This window comes from Vulpes vulpes, chromosome X, assembly GCF_048418805.1.
Source record: "Vulpes vulpes isolate BD-2025 chromosome X, VulVul3, whole genome shotgun sequence".
In the NCBI taxonomy this organism is placed as follows: domain Eukaryota; kingdom Metazoa; phylum Chordata; class Mammalia; order Carnivora; family Canidae; genus Vulpes; species Vulpes vulpes.
The window spans coordinates 78478907-78496716 of NC_132796.1; the positions used below are offsets into that span (position 1 = coordinate 78478907).

The 17810-nt window shown below is 50.3% G+C and overlaps 1 protein-coding gene across 5 annotated transcripts in view; it reads right to left on the minus strand.

The window, feature by feature from the left end:
* COL4A6 (collagen type IV alpha 6 chain) overlaps nt 1–17810 on the minus strand; it is a 282819-nt gene that overhangs the window by 1959 nt on the left and 263050 nt on the right. For 3 of the 5 annotated variants that reach the window (XM_072743210.1, XM_026014913.2, XM_072743212.1), the window contains 15 exons: nt 17237–17362; nt 16621–16802; nt 14552–14615; nt 13908–13982; nt 13316–13423; nt 13115–13222; nt 12321–12392; nt 11873–11998; nt 7572–7688; nt 7072–7233; nt 6780–6878; nt 5056–5202; nt 4205–4321; nt 2971–3162; nt 1950–2236 (listed from right to left, as the gene is read on the minus strand). In XM_072743210.1, coding sequence (XP_072599311.1) covers nt 1950–2236; nt 2971–3162; nt 4205–4321; nt 5056–5202; nt 6780–6878; nt 7072–7233; nt 7572–7688; nt 11873–11998; nt 12321–12392; nt 13115–13222; nt 13316–13423; nt 13908–13982; nt 14552–14615; nt 16621–16802; nt 17237–17362 — 1982 coding nt within the window. The remainder of the gene's footprint in view (nt 1–1949; nt 2237–2970; nt 3163–4204; nt 4322–5055; nt 5203–6779; nt 6879–7071; nt 7234–7571; nt 7689–11872; nt 11999–12320; nt 12393–13114; nt 13223–13315; nt 13424–13907; nt 13983–14551; nt 14616–16620; nt 16803–17236; nt 17363–17810) is intronic. The other 2 variants (XM_072743211.1, XM_026014914.2) reach the window with 1 other exon arrangement.

The following is a 17810-nucleotide window of genomic DNA, read 5'->3' on the forward strand; positions in this document are numbered from 1 at the left end:
GTTTTAGAATGCAGATCTTCTCAGAGCCTTTGTGTACTCCAAGAAGAGAAAGCGCGCAGTACGCCTCCAAGTGGGTAAACTGTGGGCCCTTCTCCCAGCATATCTAGGAATAGTGCTTACTCTTTGAGTGACCTTCGTTAGAACTTCTTATGTTGTTGATTTGTTCCATACCCTTTAGGGCAACATGCAGTGTTTGTTGCTTGCTGTGTACAAGTGGGCCTCATATTTGGCCCAAGTGGGCCTTATATTTGGCCCAACCTCCTGACCCTCACTTCTGGGGCCCTTCAGCATACAATGTCAACGTCATTCATTAACCCATAGTCGCCAGTCACTGTACCCACAAGCCAGCAGTCCCTGTCTCTCTGCTCTCTATCCCCTCTCCCTTCACGTCAGCTGGGTTATTCTCTGGACCACAGCCAGCAAGGAAGAGGCTTCATACACACCCAGGTCAGCAAATGGCCAATGGGGCACCTGCCCGAGCTGGACGCTCAGGGATGGCTTGCCTGACAAAAGTTTGAGAGGGTTCATCTCCATATAAGTGACCTTTCCTGTACCCTGATACATGAAGTATCAAAGCTTTCCTTGTTTTGATCCTCACCTGGAGAACTTTCTGGAACAAACAAGACACACTTGCCCTGCCTTACTAATGGCAGATGCTGTGTATTTTGCACTTTGCACATGACTCAGGCTTGTTGTTGTAAATGTTGCTTTTTGTGTTGGGCAGGTGCGGAGGGGCCCCATACCAACGGACACAGCTTGTAGGTTCTTAGGCCACCTTTTAATCATTTTATCCCTCTTTTCTCCCTTTTAGTAGGCATGCCTTATAGCTTCAAGACGCTGTACTTGGCAGTCCAAATTACCGAAACTACAGGTTTTCAGTAAGAAATAGATATTCTAGAATGTTAGCATTATGTATAAAGTAAGAGTAAAGAGAACCTGAATAAGGACTTAAGAGTGTTCTTGTGAGCAAAACACATGCGATTTTGTAAAGCTTTTGTAGCACTCCTTGTGGAAGCTCAGGGGCCTTTCGACTTATCTCCTGGTCTGGGTGGTGGATGGGACAGAAGGATAGGTACAGCGATCCTGTTTTACGTTGGATAAACTGCCCAATTCATGTAGACGGAGCAAAATAAGGAAGTACCTCATTGCAGGTGGTAAACCAATGTGAGGAAGCCTCAGGCTTTGGTAATTCTTCACTTTCTCATCATCTCACCCCTGATGACTTAGCAAGGAAGTGCTGGCGAGGCGGGGTCCTTCAATGGATGCCACACTGGTTTTCCCTGGGAGCTACTCTGGCCCTAAACTTAACCTTTTCCTCATTCAATGTCTCCTGATATTCACGGGATGTCGTATGAGGGACCTGATTCCTCCTTCGGCTTACAGATGTTCTCAGCTCTTTCTTCGCAAGACATACAGCCTTCCCACCAAAATGGAGAAGCAGAAAGATCCCAGAAAGGATGCAGAAACACAGCAGGCCCTCATCTGAGCCTTTCAGGAGGACATGATGGTGGCCAGGTGGGGGCAGGGTGCTGGGCCAGCAGGAAGAAGAGGAAGAGTCCCCATGCCCAGCCTGGGCAATGAGAGTGTGTCCCAGCCTTGTGTGGGGACAGCCTGTCCACCGGGGATCAGGTGTCTCCTCTTTCCCTCGCTTGCAGCATAACTGAAGCAGGCATTAAATGTTAGGGCCTTTGCCAGTGATTCATAGATATTCTCACCCCTGGACCACTGGGTACAAACTGCTCCTTTGTACTCACCCTCAAGATCACCCATCATTCAAACAGAACTGCCCTCTGCTCTTTATCCAAGGTCAAGACAAGCATTTTCCTCCTTTCCACATTCTGTGCTACCTACCTCATGTCACTGGGGCCCATGAACCAGCCCAAGGGACCCTCCCAGGGCTCCTCACCCTCTGCCTCTATGCTGGGGAAGGGGACAGGGCAGGGTCTCACCATGAGGAAGGAGTACCCAATCCAGAGGCTGTGCCAGCCCAGGGGGCACTGCGGGATGGTGATGTCCTGGCTGTGCACGGCAATGGCCTGTGAGGGCGCCTCGCACACCGAACAACGGCTGATGTACTGGGGGATCTGGGCCTGGCTGACGGGCATCATGGGAATGGGGGCGGTGGTGGAGAGCCAGTAGGATTTATCATTGCGTCTGGCGTAGTGGCACACTTCGTTGATGTTGCAGTAGATGAAGGGCATGGTGCTAAAGCGGGGCAGGCAGGAGCCAGCAAAGCCTGGAAGGAAAGCAAGTGGGCAAGAGCCAGTAAGGTCCGGCTGAGTGGTGGGGCTGAGATGGTCCCCAGTGCCACTGGGACTGGACTAGTCAGGTTGACTGACATCCCACAGCTTGTGCCCGAACGGGGACGGCTCTCCCTTCACTCCTGGCACACTATACAGACACTGGTGTCTGTTGGTCAAATCCTATTTTCAACACGCCAGGGAAGTTTGATAATGAGTGGAATCTTTTTATAAGCCGCAGAATGACTCCCTAATTAATCTACTATGTAAAACCAGCATTTAATAGTCTATGGTTCAGAGTCAGCACACCTGTAGACAATACAATTAATTCTTGGGTAATTGCTGTTGCCCCACAAGTCATATTAGTGTTATTACTGCTGCTAATCGCTAAAGTGTAATGGATGCTTAACATGCCAAATGGTGTCCAAAGCATTTTATGTTGAATGATTCATGTCATTCTTCCACCACCCTGTGAGATAGGTACCGGAATTAGCTGTGTTTCCATTTAAGGTGGAAGTGGAAGCTCAGAGAGGTGGAAAAACTTGTCCAGAGTACCCAGCCAGTCCATGGTCAAGCCAGGGTTTAGACTCAGATTGGCCTGATGCAATAGCTAGTGCTCACAACCCACTACCCACCAGTGGGCCCACCCAGGGCTGGGAGGACCAAGGAGAGGAGCTCCTGATCTTCGTGGGGGTGGAGGGCCAGGGCTGGTGTCAGAGTCAGTACTCACCCAGATCCTGGTTGTGGGCTTTCTCCTGGCCCTCCACGAACAGCAAGCTGTAACCCACCCACAGCTGGCTCATCCCGGCAGGGCATAGGGGCAGCTGTTCTGACTGGCTGTGCTTCACCAAGGTGTAGCCCACTCTCACACTCTGCCCAGGCACTCCAGCCCTCCCGAAGGGACCCTTCTTCCCTGGAGCTCCTGAGAGGGAGAGAGCAGAAAAGGCGTGAGCTGCTCATAACAGCAGCCTACTGACTTGGTGCCAAGCACTGAGCAGGGCACATCGTATACACACACGTCAGCTCACTGGATCTGCACGGCAACCTTATTACCTGGATCCGCTGGAATGCCAACTCAGATGTATCCAGCAGCGGAGTCTCTATTTGAAAAAGCATGCTATCCAGCTCCCCTCCCACAGCCACCTGGCCTCGAGTCCTCTAAGAGGGGGTGGGGGGGGGGCGGAGGGGGCAACTTCTTGGACCTTGCAGGCTCTCACAGGACGTGAGTGAGTACCTGCTGGGTCAGAGGCAGCAAAAGCAGAATTGGGAGTAGCAGGGCAAAATCATACCCTGTCTCCTGCCCACAGCAGACATGGCTTGTTAATCACAGCACTTTTCCATTGAGCCTCAGACCTGTCCCCCACTCAGGGCAACTGATTTGCCATCTCTGATATGAAATGGGACTTAAGGGGCACTTGGGTGGCTCAGTGGTTGAGCGTCTACCTTCAGCTCAGGTTGTGATCTCAGGGTCCTGGGATCGAGTCCCGCATCGGGCTCCCTATGGGGAGCATGCTTCTCTCTGCCTATGTCTCTGCCTCTCTCTGTGTCTCTCATGAATAAACAAAAAAAAAAAGTTTTTAAAAAGGGAGTTAAGTAGCAGCCATTCCTCATCTCAGATTTTCTTAGGCCTTGAACCACGCCCTTCCCATCCACATCAGAATCCCAGAGTAGGAAAGGGGAGGCGCAGGGAAGGGGGCCATGCGAAAGGACAGTCATAGCTCTCAAGAGCTGGAAGAGAACCCAGAAAGGGGCCTGGAAGGAGTCCTTTGCCTTCCAGAATACGGGGCTCTCATCCTTCAGAGGCTCAGAGGCGGGTGGGAGCGAATGGAGTGCAATCGGGTTTCCCTGGTTCCTAGTGGTGTCAAACTTTACTTCCTGTTCCTCAGATTTGAGATTTTGGCTCACTCCAAAGCCCCAGACCCTCACAGAGACACTCTGCTCCCCTGGTGCCGACATCACCAGACCTTCAAATCCTGGAGGGCCTTGCAGTCCAGGGAGACCAGGGTCGCCAAGAGCCCCAGGCGGACCGGGGATTCCGTTGAGACCATCTTTGCCAGGGACGCCAGGTAAACCTTTGGAGCCTGCAAGCAGAGAAGGCCGGGAGCACCCACTCAACGTGGGAGGTCCGCCAAGAGAACCATTCCCTAGAGGACTCGCATGTCATGACCAGGACTTACCAGGAGAGGGCGCACTGGCCATCATTTTAGAACACTGGGCCTGAGCCTGCTAGGTTAGTCTTTTTTTTTTTTTTTTTTTTTTTTTTTTAAAGGTTAGTCCTTAATTGGCATCCGGGCTTCTCAGTCGTGGGACCATCACTCTGAATTTAGCCCCTCTGAGCCCCCTCACACCTATTTCTCCCTCCCTTCCTCTCATCCTCACAGCAACGCACAGAAACTGTCAGAGCCCCACGTCCGAAATGAGAACACTCAGGCCCTGGGGGAGAAGCTGATAACTTATCAGAGCAGGTGCATCAGCTGAGATTAGAAACTGGAGTTCCCTGCTCCCCCAGCCCCCGCTTTTTCATCCCCAAGGCACTCCCTCCTGCCCTCAGCGGCCCAGCACAGAGGGGCCAGGGGGCAGGAGTAGTTGCTCTGGTCTGCCCACACATTCTCTAAAGCCAAGTACGATGGCCCTTGCTGACCCTCCTTCCTGGTGAGGAGCTTGGCAGCTTTGCGAAGGAAGGGAGGAAGTGCTTGCTGGAGGTGCTCCTTGAGCCCTGGAGATCCCAGCCGGGGGAGCTTCAGCCTCCCATCCAAGGTCAGCTTAGCTCACCACCCCCACCCCAGAAGTCTCCTGTGGGTGGTGCTCTCCTTACCTTGGAGGCCTACAGGACCTTGAACCCCAGGATCTCCCGTGAGGCCAGGGATGCCATCGATGCCCGGTAGACCCATGGGTCCAGGAGGAACCTGGACAGCTTCTGCAATTGTTGTCTGTCCAGGAGCACCTTGGGGTCCGGAAAAGCCTGGGGGCAAGTAGGAGAGATGGAAATACCACATGGAGGCAGAGGAGACAGCTGGCATGGGTCCCCAGAAGACTTCCTTTCTACTGACCAATCACCAGCTTTCTGCCTTTGCTGTTTGTCCCCACAGTCTCCACTGCAAAGCTCCAGGATGACTCTCTCCGCATGCTTTACCCGATATCCTCTTTACCCACCTGCCTCCCCAGGGAATTGGTAGCTTCTTGAAGGCAGAAGATGGCAGGCTGTGTTTCCTCCAGGCCTGGCGTAGGGCCTGGCGCATGGTAGGCAAGTCAAGACATGTTTGTGAGCAAATGCGGTGGGGCCGAGCCTTTGTTTTGGGGCTGGGGATGGCTGGTTCACTCCCTCACTGGTCAGAGTACAGTGCCAAGGAGGCCAAGGGGATGCATCCGATCTTGGAAGTACAGTGGGCATCATGGCCTAGGATCCTGAGCCTGGCCTGTCGATTTGCTAATAGAAGCCAAATAAGCCCATGTGCTTACCAATTTATTGAAAAAAACATTTCTGAAGTGCCTACTATGTGCCACAGCCCTGGCAGACTGAGGGTTGGAGCAATGAAGAAGCCAGATCATCATGGAGATTACGGTCTGGTGATAAAGATGAAACATGGATAACCTGACAAATACCATTGGTCTTCCTGTGAGTTGTGAGAAGTGCTACAATGGAAATGAACAATGCAGTGACGGATAGTGAGGGGGCTCTGGGGTGGAGAACCTGCTTGAGAAAGAGTGCTAAGTGGCCTCCTATAAGCAGTGACATTTAAAGCTGAGACCATTAAAGGATTAGAGGGAGCTGGGGGTGGGGTGGGGCTAGAGGATTCTAGGAAGCAGAACTAGCCTGTGCAAAGGCCCTGTGGTCAACCAATTTCGCTAACCAGGCTGGTGTGGCAAAGAGGAGGGAACAGAAAAGAGGAAGGACTGATGATGAGGATGAAGGGGGGGTGTCATATGGGACTCTGGGAGCCAGAGTTTATTCTTCTGCTATGGGAAGCCAGTGGGTGATTTATGTCTTAGATCTCTCTGACCACCTGGTAGAGAAATGATTGTTGGGGGAGATGCCCCATGGGGAGGAGCCAGGAGGCCAGTTAGCAGGTCACTGCAGTGATTCCCTTAAGAACCTTCTGTGCCTGGGACCCTGGTGGCAGCAAGGGAGATGCTGAGAGGTAAGCAGATGTGAGGTGCATTGAGAGGCAGCCCACAGGGCTTGCTGATAGGTTGGGTGTGCATGAGGGGAAGACGGGAAAGGATGGAAAGTGTCCTTCATTTCTGGATGGAGCACGTGGGTGAGTGGTGATGAGCACAAACCAAGTGTGCCTGCTGATTCAGGAAGAGCACAGAGGGGAGCTCAGCAGCTGGACCGGTGGTGATGGTGACCTTTAGTTCCTGGAGCTGCTGGAGGCTGAGAGGTCCCCAAGGTAGGGAATTCATCTTCCTGGAGGAGCTTCATAGATGCCTCAGGCATCCAGGCTTTCTTGGTGTGGTGAGCAGTGACTCCTGTCGGCACCTTACCCCCAGACCTGTCCCTCGAGCTCAGAATCAGCCGGGCATGTGCTCTCAACTCACCTTGGGGCCCTGTCTTCCCCTTCATCCCGGGAAGTCCTGGGTCTCCAGGTGGCCCAACCTTGCCTGGAATCCCCATGAAGCCAGGCTCACCTCTCATGCCTGGCAAAGTCCAAAGGAAACCAAGTCAGGGTTTGGCACAGTGGTGCTGGTGGGGGAACTGAGGGGTTGAGGCTGGGCAGATTTGAGGGTGAGAAGAGCACGATCGGCTGGCCCCTCTTCATAGGGCTACAGGAAGGGGCGGTCTCTAACTGTGGAGTGGGAAAGGGGCCAACAGCCAGCCACACAGCCATACCTTTTAGCCCTAGCTCTCCAGGGAGGCCGGAGAAACCTGGAATTCCTTGGACTCCTTTGGGCCCTTGAGGGCCAGGAACTCCAGGGAAGCCAGGGTCTCCAGGGTCACCTTGATTGGAGGATGGCCCAGGGGGCCCCGGGGGCCCCGGGGGGCCCGGGCGGCCTAGGGATAAGATCAGAAGAGGAATGAGTGCAGGTGAGCAGGAAGTGGCCTTCGCTGAAGACTTCAGAGGGCTGCTAGGAAGCCAAAGCCTGTTCCCAGGGCCGAGAATATTCCCCGGCTGTGAGTGGGGTCCCAGTGCCCGGACTTCCTGAACTCTTTGAGCTAACACAGACCGATCCAGTCCCCTGTGTTCCTGTTGGGGGAAGAATGTGAGGCCGAGCAGGCCGATGCATGTCCAGCAATAGGAATGGGGCCGGACTGAATTCGGACCTCCCCCAAAATGCGGACAAAAGGTGAAGGCCAAACCTCTTTGGGGCTTTGGGGCTTCCTGTCTTTACCTTGCTCTCCATCTAGCCCTGGTCGCCCAGGGTCGCCAGGCTGTCCTACTATGATTGAAGGCAAGGAGAGGCCTGGGGCACCAGGCAGACCAGCAGGGCCCTGGAGACCCGGGAAACCTGCAAAGAATAAATCAAAGAGGCCGCATGGGCTTGGTGTGGCCAGGGTCTCCCAGAGAAACGGAAGCGGTTAGGTAGGAGCCAGACCCACAAACCGCCAGCAGAGGGCTCTCCTCCCCTCTGTCTCCCTTTGCAGTCAGCAGGGGAACAGGGCCCACACTGGGGCCCAGAGACTCCCCATCCCCCAACACCCCTTGCCTGCACCCCACAGCAGGCGCCGCAGGTCCGCCTGCTTGGGATGGAGCTTTGGAAATTTCTAGTTCCTGGCATCACTGGAAATGGAAATATTTTAGGCTGATTTCCCCCAAACCGGGAAAAAAGGTAGGCATAATGACTACAGTACCTGCATTTTTAAACCTACTGTCCCTGTGGCATGTTTTCATGAAGTTATTAGCCAGTTCTGCCTGGGGATGTCCAGAGGAGGTTACAGGCTGAGGTGGGGGCACCAGCTCCAGGAGCCAGGACAGACACCTGCTGGGTCAGAATGCAGGTCCCAGGGGGCACCTTGTTGGCTCAGTAGTTGAGCATCTGCCTTTGGCTCAGGGCATGATCCCAGGGTCCTGGAATCAAATCCCACATTGGGCTCCCTACAGGAATCCTGCTTCTCCCTCTGCCTGTGTCTCTGCCTTTCTCTCCATGTCTCTCATGAATCAATAAATAAAATCTTAAAAAAAAAAAAAAACAGGTCCCAAGGGCACTGGGGCTCCCAGTGTCTTCTAGGGCTAGTTTCTGGGTCTGCTAGGCAAACTGGAAAATGCTTTTTCCAGTAGTACATATCAGCTGAATGCTTGCTTAATTGCCTATAGAACAAATTTCTTGGGAGCACCTGGGTGGCTCAGTGGTTGAGCATCTTTTGGCTCAGGTCATGATCCCAGGTCCTGGGATCAAGTTCTCTATAGGGCTCCCCAAGGGGAGCCTGCTTCTCCCTCTGCCTATGTCTCTGCCTCTCTCTTTCTCTGTCTCTCATGAATCAATAAATAATTTAAACAAAAAAAACCCCAAACAACAAAAAGCCCCACAAATTTCTCTATATCAAGTCTCTTCCCCTCTTTTAGTCAAAGAGAAAAGCCGCTTATTAGAGTAGATGTATAATACGTGTTTGCTCAGATTTTAGTATCGCTTTACGTGTTTTCTGTTTGTGTAATGATTTCTACTATAATGTTCCAAACCAAAAACTTTCAACTGATTACGGAAGATTTATTTAATAGGAGCACGTGGAATACATACATGGGAGTCTTGATGGGAAAACACATTGAAGCCATATGTACACATGTAGAAGTCCATCTTATACTGGTAGCATGAAAGTAGTGTACTTATTATTTTGGCATATTTTAGAATACCTTCAAATGAAGAGATGTGGATTCTCACTGGTTGATAAACTATTCTGGTGGTCAAGATGGTTTTTTTTGTTTGTAACAATAAAATCCAAAAATATTAATGTTGAATTTTTGTTTTCCTGAGAAGGCGAGCCAAAAATATTAATGTGCAATTTCTTATATTTAAATAGTAAATCCGTAAAGACACATAAAGAAAGATGGTGGATCTATTAATTGTGGGTTTTCTTCCAGCTCATTAGTGAACTGAATGCAAAGGAAATATAAAGAATTAAAAAAATAAATTTCAAGAAAGGCTCCATTATAGGTCTGGACAAGAAACAAAAGGAAAAAAACCAAGTTGGAAAGCTACGTGGTGCTACTTTCAGTGTGGTCAGTTATGTCTTGATGAACCTTTAAAGTACTTTTCTTTGTCACAAAGGTAAACATCTGAAAAGAAAGATAGTTTGCATTTTTTTCCTGAAAATATAGCTTTATATATACACATACATATATATTTTTACATAGAATATGTATCTGCCTAGCATAGATATAGATATATTTATAGATAAATGCTGAAATTACGCAAAAACCAATAAATAAGACACCATAGTACTGTGGGCAGCACACAGATTATAAAGAGCTCCCATAGCAGTTTTTGGAGGTACTTTCTCTTTTTACCTGTTTCTCGATTTTACAATTATACCAATCTATCATTAAAACTGACATAAAGAAAAAAAACTGACATAAAGGTACTACCAATCTCAAGTAGTAAAAAAAAAGAAAAAGCTCACGTATGTCTTTAAGAATGAGACACTTTAAACGAGCCCGTGAAAATGGACAATGGTATATTTTTCCAACTCATTTCAGTATCAGAGACTTAAGAAAACCCTAGACCCACAAATGCAGCCTCTAAATATCTAGTGTGAATGCAAAAATGAATGGTATAATTCAAAGTTCTCTGGATAAAGGTATCATAGGGACAGGGAATTCTTTAGGAAGTTGGCTTAGGGATAAATCCTCATTTTACACTGATTTCTACCATCATATCAGACACAGGTTCCTATGGCGGGAGATGTGATATTTGCTCTATACTTCTAAAACAATGTTTTAACTAGATATTGAGAAGAGCAGACTATTTATAAATCACAAGTTAAAAACAACGCAGATTCAATGAATATCTGTGTTCCAACCACCCAATTTAAGGAAAAGAAGATGGCATTATCCTTTGAATTTCTTTGCATGCCCTTCACAGATCCTACCACCTTCCCTCCCGTTCAGGGGCAAGCACTCCTGAATTTTGCATTCAGCATCCCCACAGTTTGGCCATGTGTATCTGTGTCCCTAAACAATATATTGCTTGTTCTCATTTATTTATAAACTTTGATCAGTGGAATCATACCCAAAGCCTTTCTCTGAGACTGCGGGGTGTGTATGTGTGTGTTTGTGTGTGTGTTTAAATCAACGTCATGTTCTTGAGATGTATCCATCTTCACAGTGTGCTGTTTACTACATTGGTAATTGTGATTTTTTATTAGCTCAGATAGTGAAAGGAAATAGATAATTTAATGACAAAACATCCATAGTTAAGGTTGGAAAACAACTGGGGTTTGCTTCTATTCAAGGCCTCTCTTTTCTGCCTCCTGTGAAAGAGGACCTTGTTGGAACCCCACCCTCTGGAGAAGCTGCTGGCTTTTAGAAAAGAACAGGTTGGTCCAGACCAGAGGAAAGAGTAAACACAGAGAGAGCAGATGCACCAATATAACATTCAGCAGAAAGTGAATCAATGTAGGAATGAATTCCTGGAAAACAAGACAGGCATTATACAAACAGGCATACAAACAAATAAAATGTGGTGGGACTCCAAGCTCCAGAGTTATAATGGAGGAGCAGAACATTTTGCAAAGATGATTGCCCCCGGGGGAGCACAGAACAATATCATGGACATTTCTTAAGCAACTACTGTGTGCCAGGTGCCACGCTAGATGCTTTTATACATATTACCTCACTCCTGATTGATTCCTCACCAAACCAATGTGGTAGATTCTCTTATGGTGTCCTTTTTTGCCAGAAAGGAAAATTAAGGGTTTGGTGGGGATTGAGGAGCAAGTACTTCCTTCTTCAGGGTCCTATAGCTAATGAGGGGTAGAGTGGGGATTTGAATCCAGTGGTCTGACTTCAGAGCCCATATTCCTCGCCATGATGCTATACTAAATTCATATCCTGTTTTACATGGAGTGTGATGTATATGGGTCTTCAGGACATTTCCAAGGAGGGGAAGAAGAGAATTAGAATTCATTTCTCACCATTTGTGAGGTGGGGAAGGGGAGGCCCATAGAGAGATGTCAGATGATACCACGAGCCAGGGGCTGAGATTAGGGCAATGCCTGCTTTCTAGTAAACCCCACAGATCCTAATTTAGGGCTTGTGTATATGCCTGTCCTAGTAACACATTTATCCTCTCAGTTTTGGGCTCCTTCTAGCAGCCATGCTGTCTTCTTGGGGCCCTGGAAGTGGAGTGCCATCCACCCCAGACTTGAGGAACTTCTGGCAAATCTCTTGCTAAGTAGACAAGCCCTGTCCTTCAGGACTTTCAAAGGCAGGCCCCGGCCAAGGGTATGAGACCCTGGGGTTAATAAGTGAGAGTGGGAAGGAATATGGACGCTAGGAATATGGAACTCACTGGACCGCTCCCTGGCATGCCTTCCAGGAAAGCCCTAGGTGTGGCCTACCCTCTCAGCAGTCAGCTCCACAGGGTTCTGAGATCCCCAGAGATGGGCAGACATGCATAACTTGATCCTGTGAGCCCCACCCATGGCTCCTCAGCCAGGGCCTCCCTCAGCCTCTCTGAGGACTGATGGGCTCACTTACCTCGGCCACCTTTTTGCCCTCTTGAGCCTGGCCTCCCTGGGGCTCCGATACCAGTTCCTGGAGATCCTTTCTCTCCTTTGGGGCCAGGCAGGCCCGCTGGCCCCGGCACGCCACTTATACTAGGTCCTAGGAGGAGATACAGAAAAGTTGGGGTGGGGGGGACAGAACTCAGTGCCAGTGAGGCCCTGATGCCTAGTCCATGTGTTGCAGGTCTGCGTGACCCGCACTGGAAGCTGAGTCCTGAAATAACTGGGCAGGGAAGGGGAGCTGGTCCCAGATAGAAGGACAACCTCTTTCCTCCTTCCCTCCACAAATCAAGGGGGGCTGGCAAGGAGCTCTATGAGCTAAAGGATATGAGGTCCACCACAGTTGAGAACTCATGGCCAGGCCCCGCTAGCCTTCTGGAAAAGCCCATGCTCTCCTCGTGGGCCTCAAGCCTCTTCCTTACCTGGAGTTCCATGTGTTCCCTTGGTTCCTGGAAGCCCATTGAGTCCATGTAAACCAGGAAGCCCAGGGAAACCTGAAGAGACAGTATTTCAGAAATGGCTCCAGCAACTCTGATTCATGAGGGGGCCAGCAAAAGATTCCACCCCCAAGGGCTTTGTGAAGTCATGGTCTTTTTCGAGGCACGAGGCACGACTTCATGCCCTAAGGGAGACTGAACCATTCCCTAACCTCTACCCTCCACCCTAGCTCTTCCTGACTCTTATTAGAAACCAATACAGCTTTAAGAGCAGGTGGTAGTTGGGGCAGCCCAGGTGGCTCAGCAATTTAGCGCTGCCTTCGGCCCAGGGCGTGATCCTGGAGACCCGGGATCAAGTCCCACATCAGTCTCCCTGCATGGAGCCTGCTTCTCCCTCTGCCTGTGTCTCTGCCTCTTTCTCTCTCTCTCTCTCTCTCTCTCTCTCTTAAATAAAATCTTATAATAAATAAAATATTAAAAAAAAAAAGAGCAGGTGGTAGATAATTAGGTATCTTCAAGAAGGCAGAGTGTCAATGCCAAGACCTAGAGTTGCCAGCTCCTAAGGGTAGGCCACGCAGGCCAGGACAACAACCTTCCTCGCTGACCCTTTTCTCCATGGAGTCCATGTTCTCCTCTCCCCATCATCTGTCACATGGCCCAGTGGATGACTCCCCCAGATATGGCTTGCCACCAGATAGGGTCTCCTCATATAAAGGAATTGCTGTCCTTTTTCTAAGGTAAGAAACCCTTCCCCACAGTCTCCTCTCAAATACACATACCTTTGGTTCCTACTAGGCCAGGGGGTCCAAGGGTCCCAGTTGCCCCTGGACGGCCTGGAGAACCCGGAAGCCCTGGATTTCCTCTCATGCCTGCAATCCCGGGGAGTCCTGAAGGTGAAACCAAGGCAGGAATTCAGAATAGATCATGGCTCGAAGCTAACCTTCACTTTTTCAGAATCCAGTTGTCGGGTGGCACGGTACCTGGGGAGCCAGGAAGGCCGAGGTCTCCAGAAATACCAACTTTCCCATCTTCTCCTTTGCTTCCTGGGAGACCCACATCACCAACCAGTCCATTGGTTCCTTGCACGCCTACAAAATCAAGAAAATGTGCTGAGTGATTGGACCACACTTCGGGCAACGTGTTTCTCTAAGGGAGACAGGGAACAGGAAGATAAAGCTCCTTGAACTGTCAAGAGAGCTAGGTCCAATGAAAAGACTGAGCAAAGGATAGTATAGTGGCTGTCTTTGCATTTGAAAGGTGCTGCCTGCTAAGGTAAATAAACTTGTTCTGACTGTCCCTGTAAGTAGAAGCAATGGGTGGAGATGTTTGAGAAACAGTTAACTATAAACCAAGAAGGTAGGCACCATCATCCCAAAGATCTTATTAGACTTTTCCCCTGAGTCTCAAAGGAAGAGCAGGCTGGTTTGCTCAGGGAAACCATGGGGCTACCTGTAAGTGGATACATATCAGGGTAGGCATTTCTCTAAACTGGAGAGAAGTTACAGAACTTGGTGTTGACCTCCCTCCCCAATTTCTCCTGATCCTCAGTTTGGAGGAGTACAGTCAACTCACCTTTAAAACCAGACTCCCCAGGTTGCCCCTTGAGTCCTGGGCTACCAGAAATTCCAAGTGTTTGACCTTGATCTCCTGGGGATATGAAGATACTGGTTAAGTGGTCAGGAGAAGTTACACCTCCTTTTGCAGCAAAGAGGTCTTTTAGTGGCAAAACTTTTTCAGATTCGGTGTAGCCAGAGGAGATCCTTGACAAAAGTATGCATTGGGTAAGACATGATCAATCACCCAAAAAAGGCTGGGATGCTATCAGGCAACTGGCAAGAAATGCTGCTACATGAAGCATATCTCCGCTTGGAAGACATCACTATGCTCAGTGTGGGCAGAGAAGATGACAGGAGGGGCACTATAACATCACCAGAATGGAACAATGATGACAGCAAGCATGGACTCAGCAAGGAAAATGACTGTCTAGAGCTGAGGCTCTCCTCTGCCGCTGATCTTGGAAGGCAAATGGGTCAAACCACTGTTTGTCACACATCTTTGAGGAGCAATGCCCGCCTGCAAAGGGGGCTTGGCCAAAGGGGAAATGTAAATCGATTCACTTCCCCTTGAACACAGAGTTTCCTTCCCAAAGAGCCCTGAGCCTGCTAGAAATCCACCTTGCTCCGGAAACACACATTAAGAAATGAAACGCTCCTCACCTTTTGAACCTGGGAGACCAGATGCTCCTGGGAGTCCAGGAGCTCCATTGAGACCCTGTGAACCCTTTGAAGCAATATGGAAATCATTATTTCTACCCAGAGCTTGGAGCCTCCCATGCTGTTACCCCCCTGCCCTACCCAAACGTTTCACTGCCTGAGAGAAGTCTACTTGTGGATGCTGTGGCAGGGGTGGAGTGGGTGCGTGGGGGGGCATCCTGCAGAAGGGAAGGTAAACAGCAAAGGATGGAAATGCGTAGTCGTGGTTTTTAGGGTAGGGATTCTTTTTTTATTTTAAGATTTTATTTATTTATTCATGAGAGATACAGAGAGAGGCAGAGACATAGGCAGAGGGAGAAGCAGGGTCCCTGAGGGGAGCCTGATGTGGGACTCGATCCCAGGACCCTGGGATCACGCCCTGAGCCAAAGTCAGATGCTCAACCACTGAGCCACCCAAGCATCCCATAAGGAAGGGATTCTATCTGCATACCTTCTCAATGGCTATCAAAATTAGATTCTTGGGAAATCGAGGTGTGGCTGTTGTGGCAAGTCTCTTTTAAAAGATGGGACATGGCCGTCAGGCCGGGCACGTGGTGTGCTCTGCAGACAGCTGGAACCACCACCCGTGCCAAAGCTCTGGAGCCATTCTGCACAAAAAAATGTATTGCTTCCCCATGTAGGGCTCTCTACCCTTTAGCCGCTGGATGTACACGCGCAGGTCCTGGAGTCTGAGTCTGGGCTGATGTTACCATTTTCACAGGACAAATTGCCTTTACTGACTCATGCCCAATACACTGATTCTGGGAAGTGGGCATGTCAGCTGCCATTGGTAGTTATTTCCCTGATAGCTGGTATGGGTTTGAGTTGTGGAGCTGTCCCTCATAATGGCATACACTACCTAGTGCCTTGGGTGGGAGTCAGAGTTCTGGGCGTTGGGATATCTGCTGATTCTGAGCCTTTGCTCATGCCAGGAATCCTCCCAGAATGCTTTCCCACTTTGATTCCATCCTTCCTAGTGTATGAGGAGTCAGGAGCTCTCGGCTAAGAATGATTTCTTTTGCAGTCGCTTCTGGTGTGTGTGTGTGTGTGTGTGTGTGTGTGTGTGTGTATGTGTGTGTGTGTGTATGTTCTCTCCATCAGACGGGCTGACGCTTTTAAAGCATCAGGGACTTTGCCTGCAAGGAGCACAGCTTTTCTGGGATCCAGTTCATTCAGCTCCTTCAATACTGCTACTATGATGTTGACTACTTATTTAGAGCCTCCCTTTTGCCCTATACCGGGCTAAGTTCTTTACCCAGATCATCTCGTTGAATTCTCACTGCTGTCTGCTGAAGGAGGTGTGAATATTGTTCCTGTTTCACGTAGATGAGAAAAGTGAGGCTTGGGCAAGGTAAGCAATATGCACAGAATCACAGAGCTAACAAGTGGCAGTGGGGCAGATATTCAAACCCAACTCCATCTCCTGGCTATTCCTGCTCTATCGCTCTTCCTTTGGAGAGCCCAGACAGGCTTATTTGGTAATTTGCCACCTCTTGCCTCTGGCGGAGGCAATGGTGACCTTTCTGAAATGCAAACATCAAGAGGCCTGCACCGAATTCTGACGATGTGCCAAGTACAGTGGGGGATGCCGACAGTGGCGTGCAGACCAGAGAGCATGGGAAGTATTTTTTCTCGAGTCCTGACAATGTCCTTGAGGAAACTGGGTCTGCACAGAACCAAGTGGGATTCGTATAAGCAGTGAGAAGTGCAGCATGCCAGCAGAGCAGGAGCTCAGAGGCTCCTGGGCGGGGGGGTGCCTGGGATGGGGCCTGCAGCACAGGTGGACATTAGCCAGTTAGTTGCTGAGAAGGAGGCTCTGCCCTGTGAGGGAGAGAGCATGAACAAAGGCCCAGAGGAAGGAACATTCAGGAAAGGGGATTGGGGTGGATGGGAGAGGAAGACTTGTCAGACTCAGGGAGAGGGCTTTGTCTGCGGTGAGCTAGGGGAAGGGGCCAGAAAATTGGGGAACAGGGCATGCCCCCTGTTATGGAGACCCTTCCCTGGTGGAGAGACCAAGAGCTGGGCACACTTACGCTTTCTCCTGCTATTCCCGGGAAGCCTGTGATTCCAGGGGACCCCTTCAGGCCGGGTAAGCCCCGGAGTCCTATGGAGCCAGGGAGGCCTGCCCTCCCAATAAGCCCCTTGATGGTACTGGGGAAGCCAGGAGCTCCAGGCAAGCCTGGTGGCCCCAGGGGACCAGCCTCTCCTTTGTCACCTGGGAAAGAAGAAAAGGATTTAGAAAACAGACTCCCCAGGGTGCAGGTACCTGGGATCACAGGCAGGCCAAGCGCAGCCTTGGGGACTTGGGGATGGCTACCTTAAGGTGTGGGTGGATGAGGTGGTTTCAGCCTTAGGGGGCATCTGTTAGGGCCACCCTGGCTCTAGCACTGCTAGTACCTATGCCCCATCATCTGCCAGGCTCCTCTAGGGTGACAACCACCTGTGGTTCAAAACTTCAATTTCAGAGTGGCAGTGAAGACTGACAGCCTCACAGTCCGGGTGCCTCTCGGGCCCCCGAGAAGTCAGCCTCGTGGATGCCCTGCTTGCCACCCACACTACTGCTCTGGGGGAGTCTTATACTACTGGCCCTTTTCTCAGGAAGGAAGTTGAGCACGAGCATTTCTCCTGCCCGTCGCCTGCCCCCAGCACCTCTGGGCCCGGGAAATCCATCCAATCCAGCTGAGCCTCTAGAGCCTTTGTCTCCTTTGAACCGGAGGTTCAGCATGGGAGGTCTTGGACTGGGTACTCCAGCTGGCCCTGGATCGCCTCTGTCTCCTGCAGCAGTAAGTGGAGGATGGGATGGGGGGGTGGGGGAAGATCGTGAGACCCTTGTGAGAAGCAGCTTAGACACGGGGTCAGGCACTAGCTGACCTCTCATTTCTCCTCCTCCCGCACTACCCCCGGGCCTCCTTTCCAGGCCCTTCCCACTGGTTTCCCCAAATTCCCACCTATGTGCATTCCCTCTCCTATGACAGCCCCAAAGTCGGCCAGCAACTTTGGACCTTACCGCCCACCACGGAGCGTCAGGGAATGCACGATGAGGCCTTTCAACACGTGGTGAAAACTCAGAAGAAATTAGGACTTTTGGTTTAAAAGCCAAGCTTTGGGGTTCCAAAACCCCGAATCTTATTATTGAACATACAATTGGTATAAGCCATACCAGTCACAATGCCGACAAACAGAATGTGCCTTGGGCAGCGTGGCCAGTAATTTCGGAATTCAG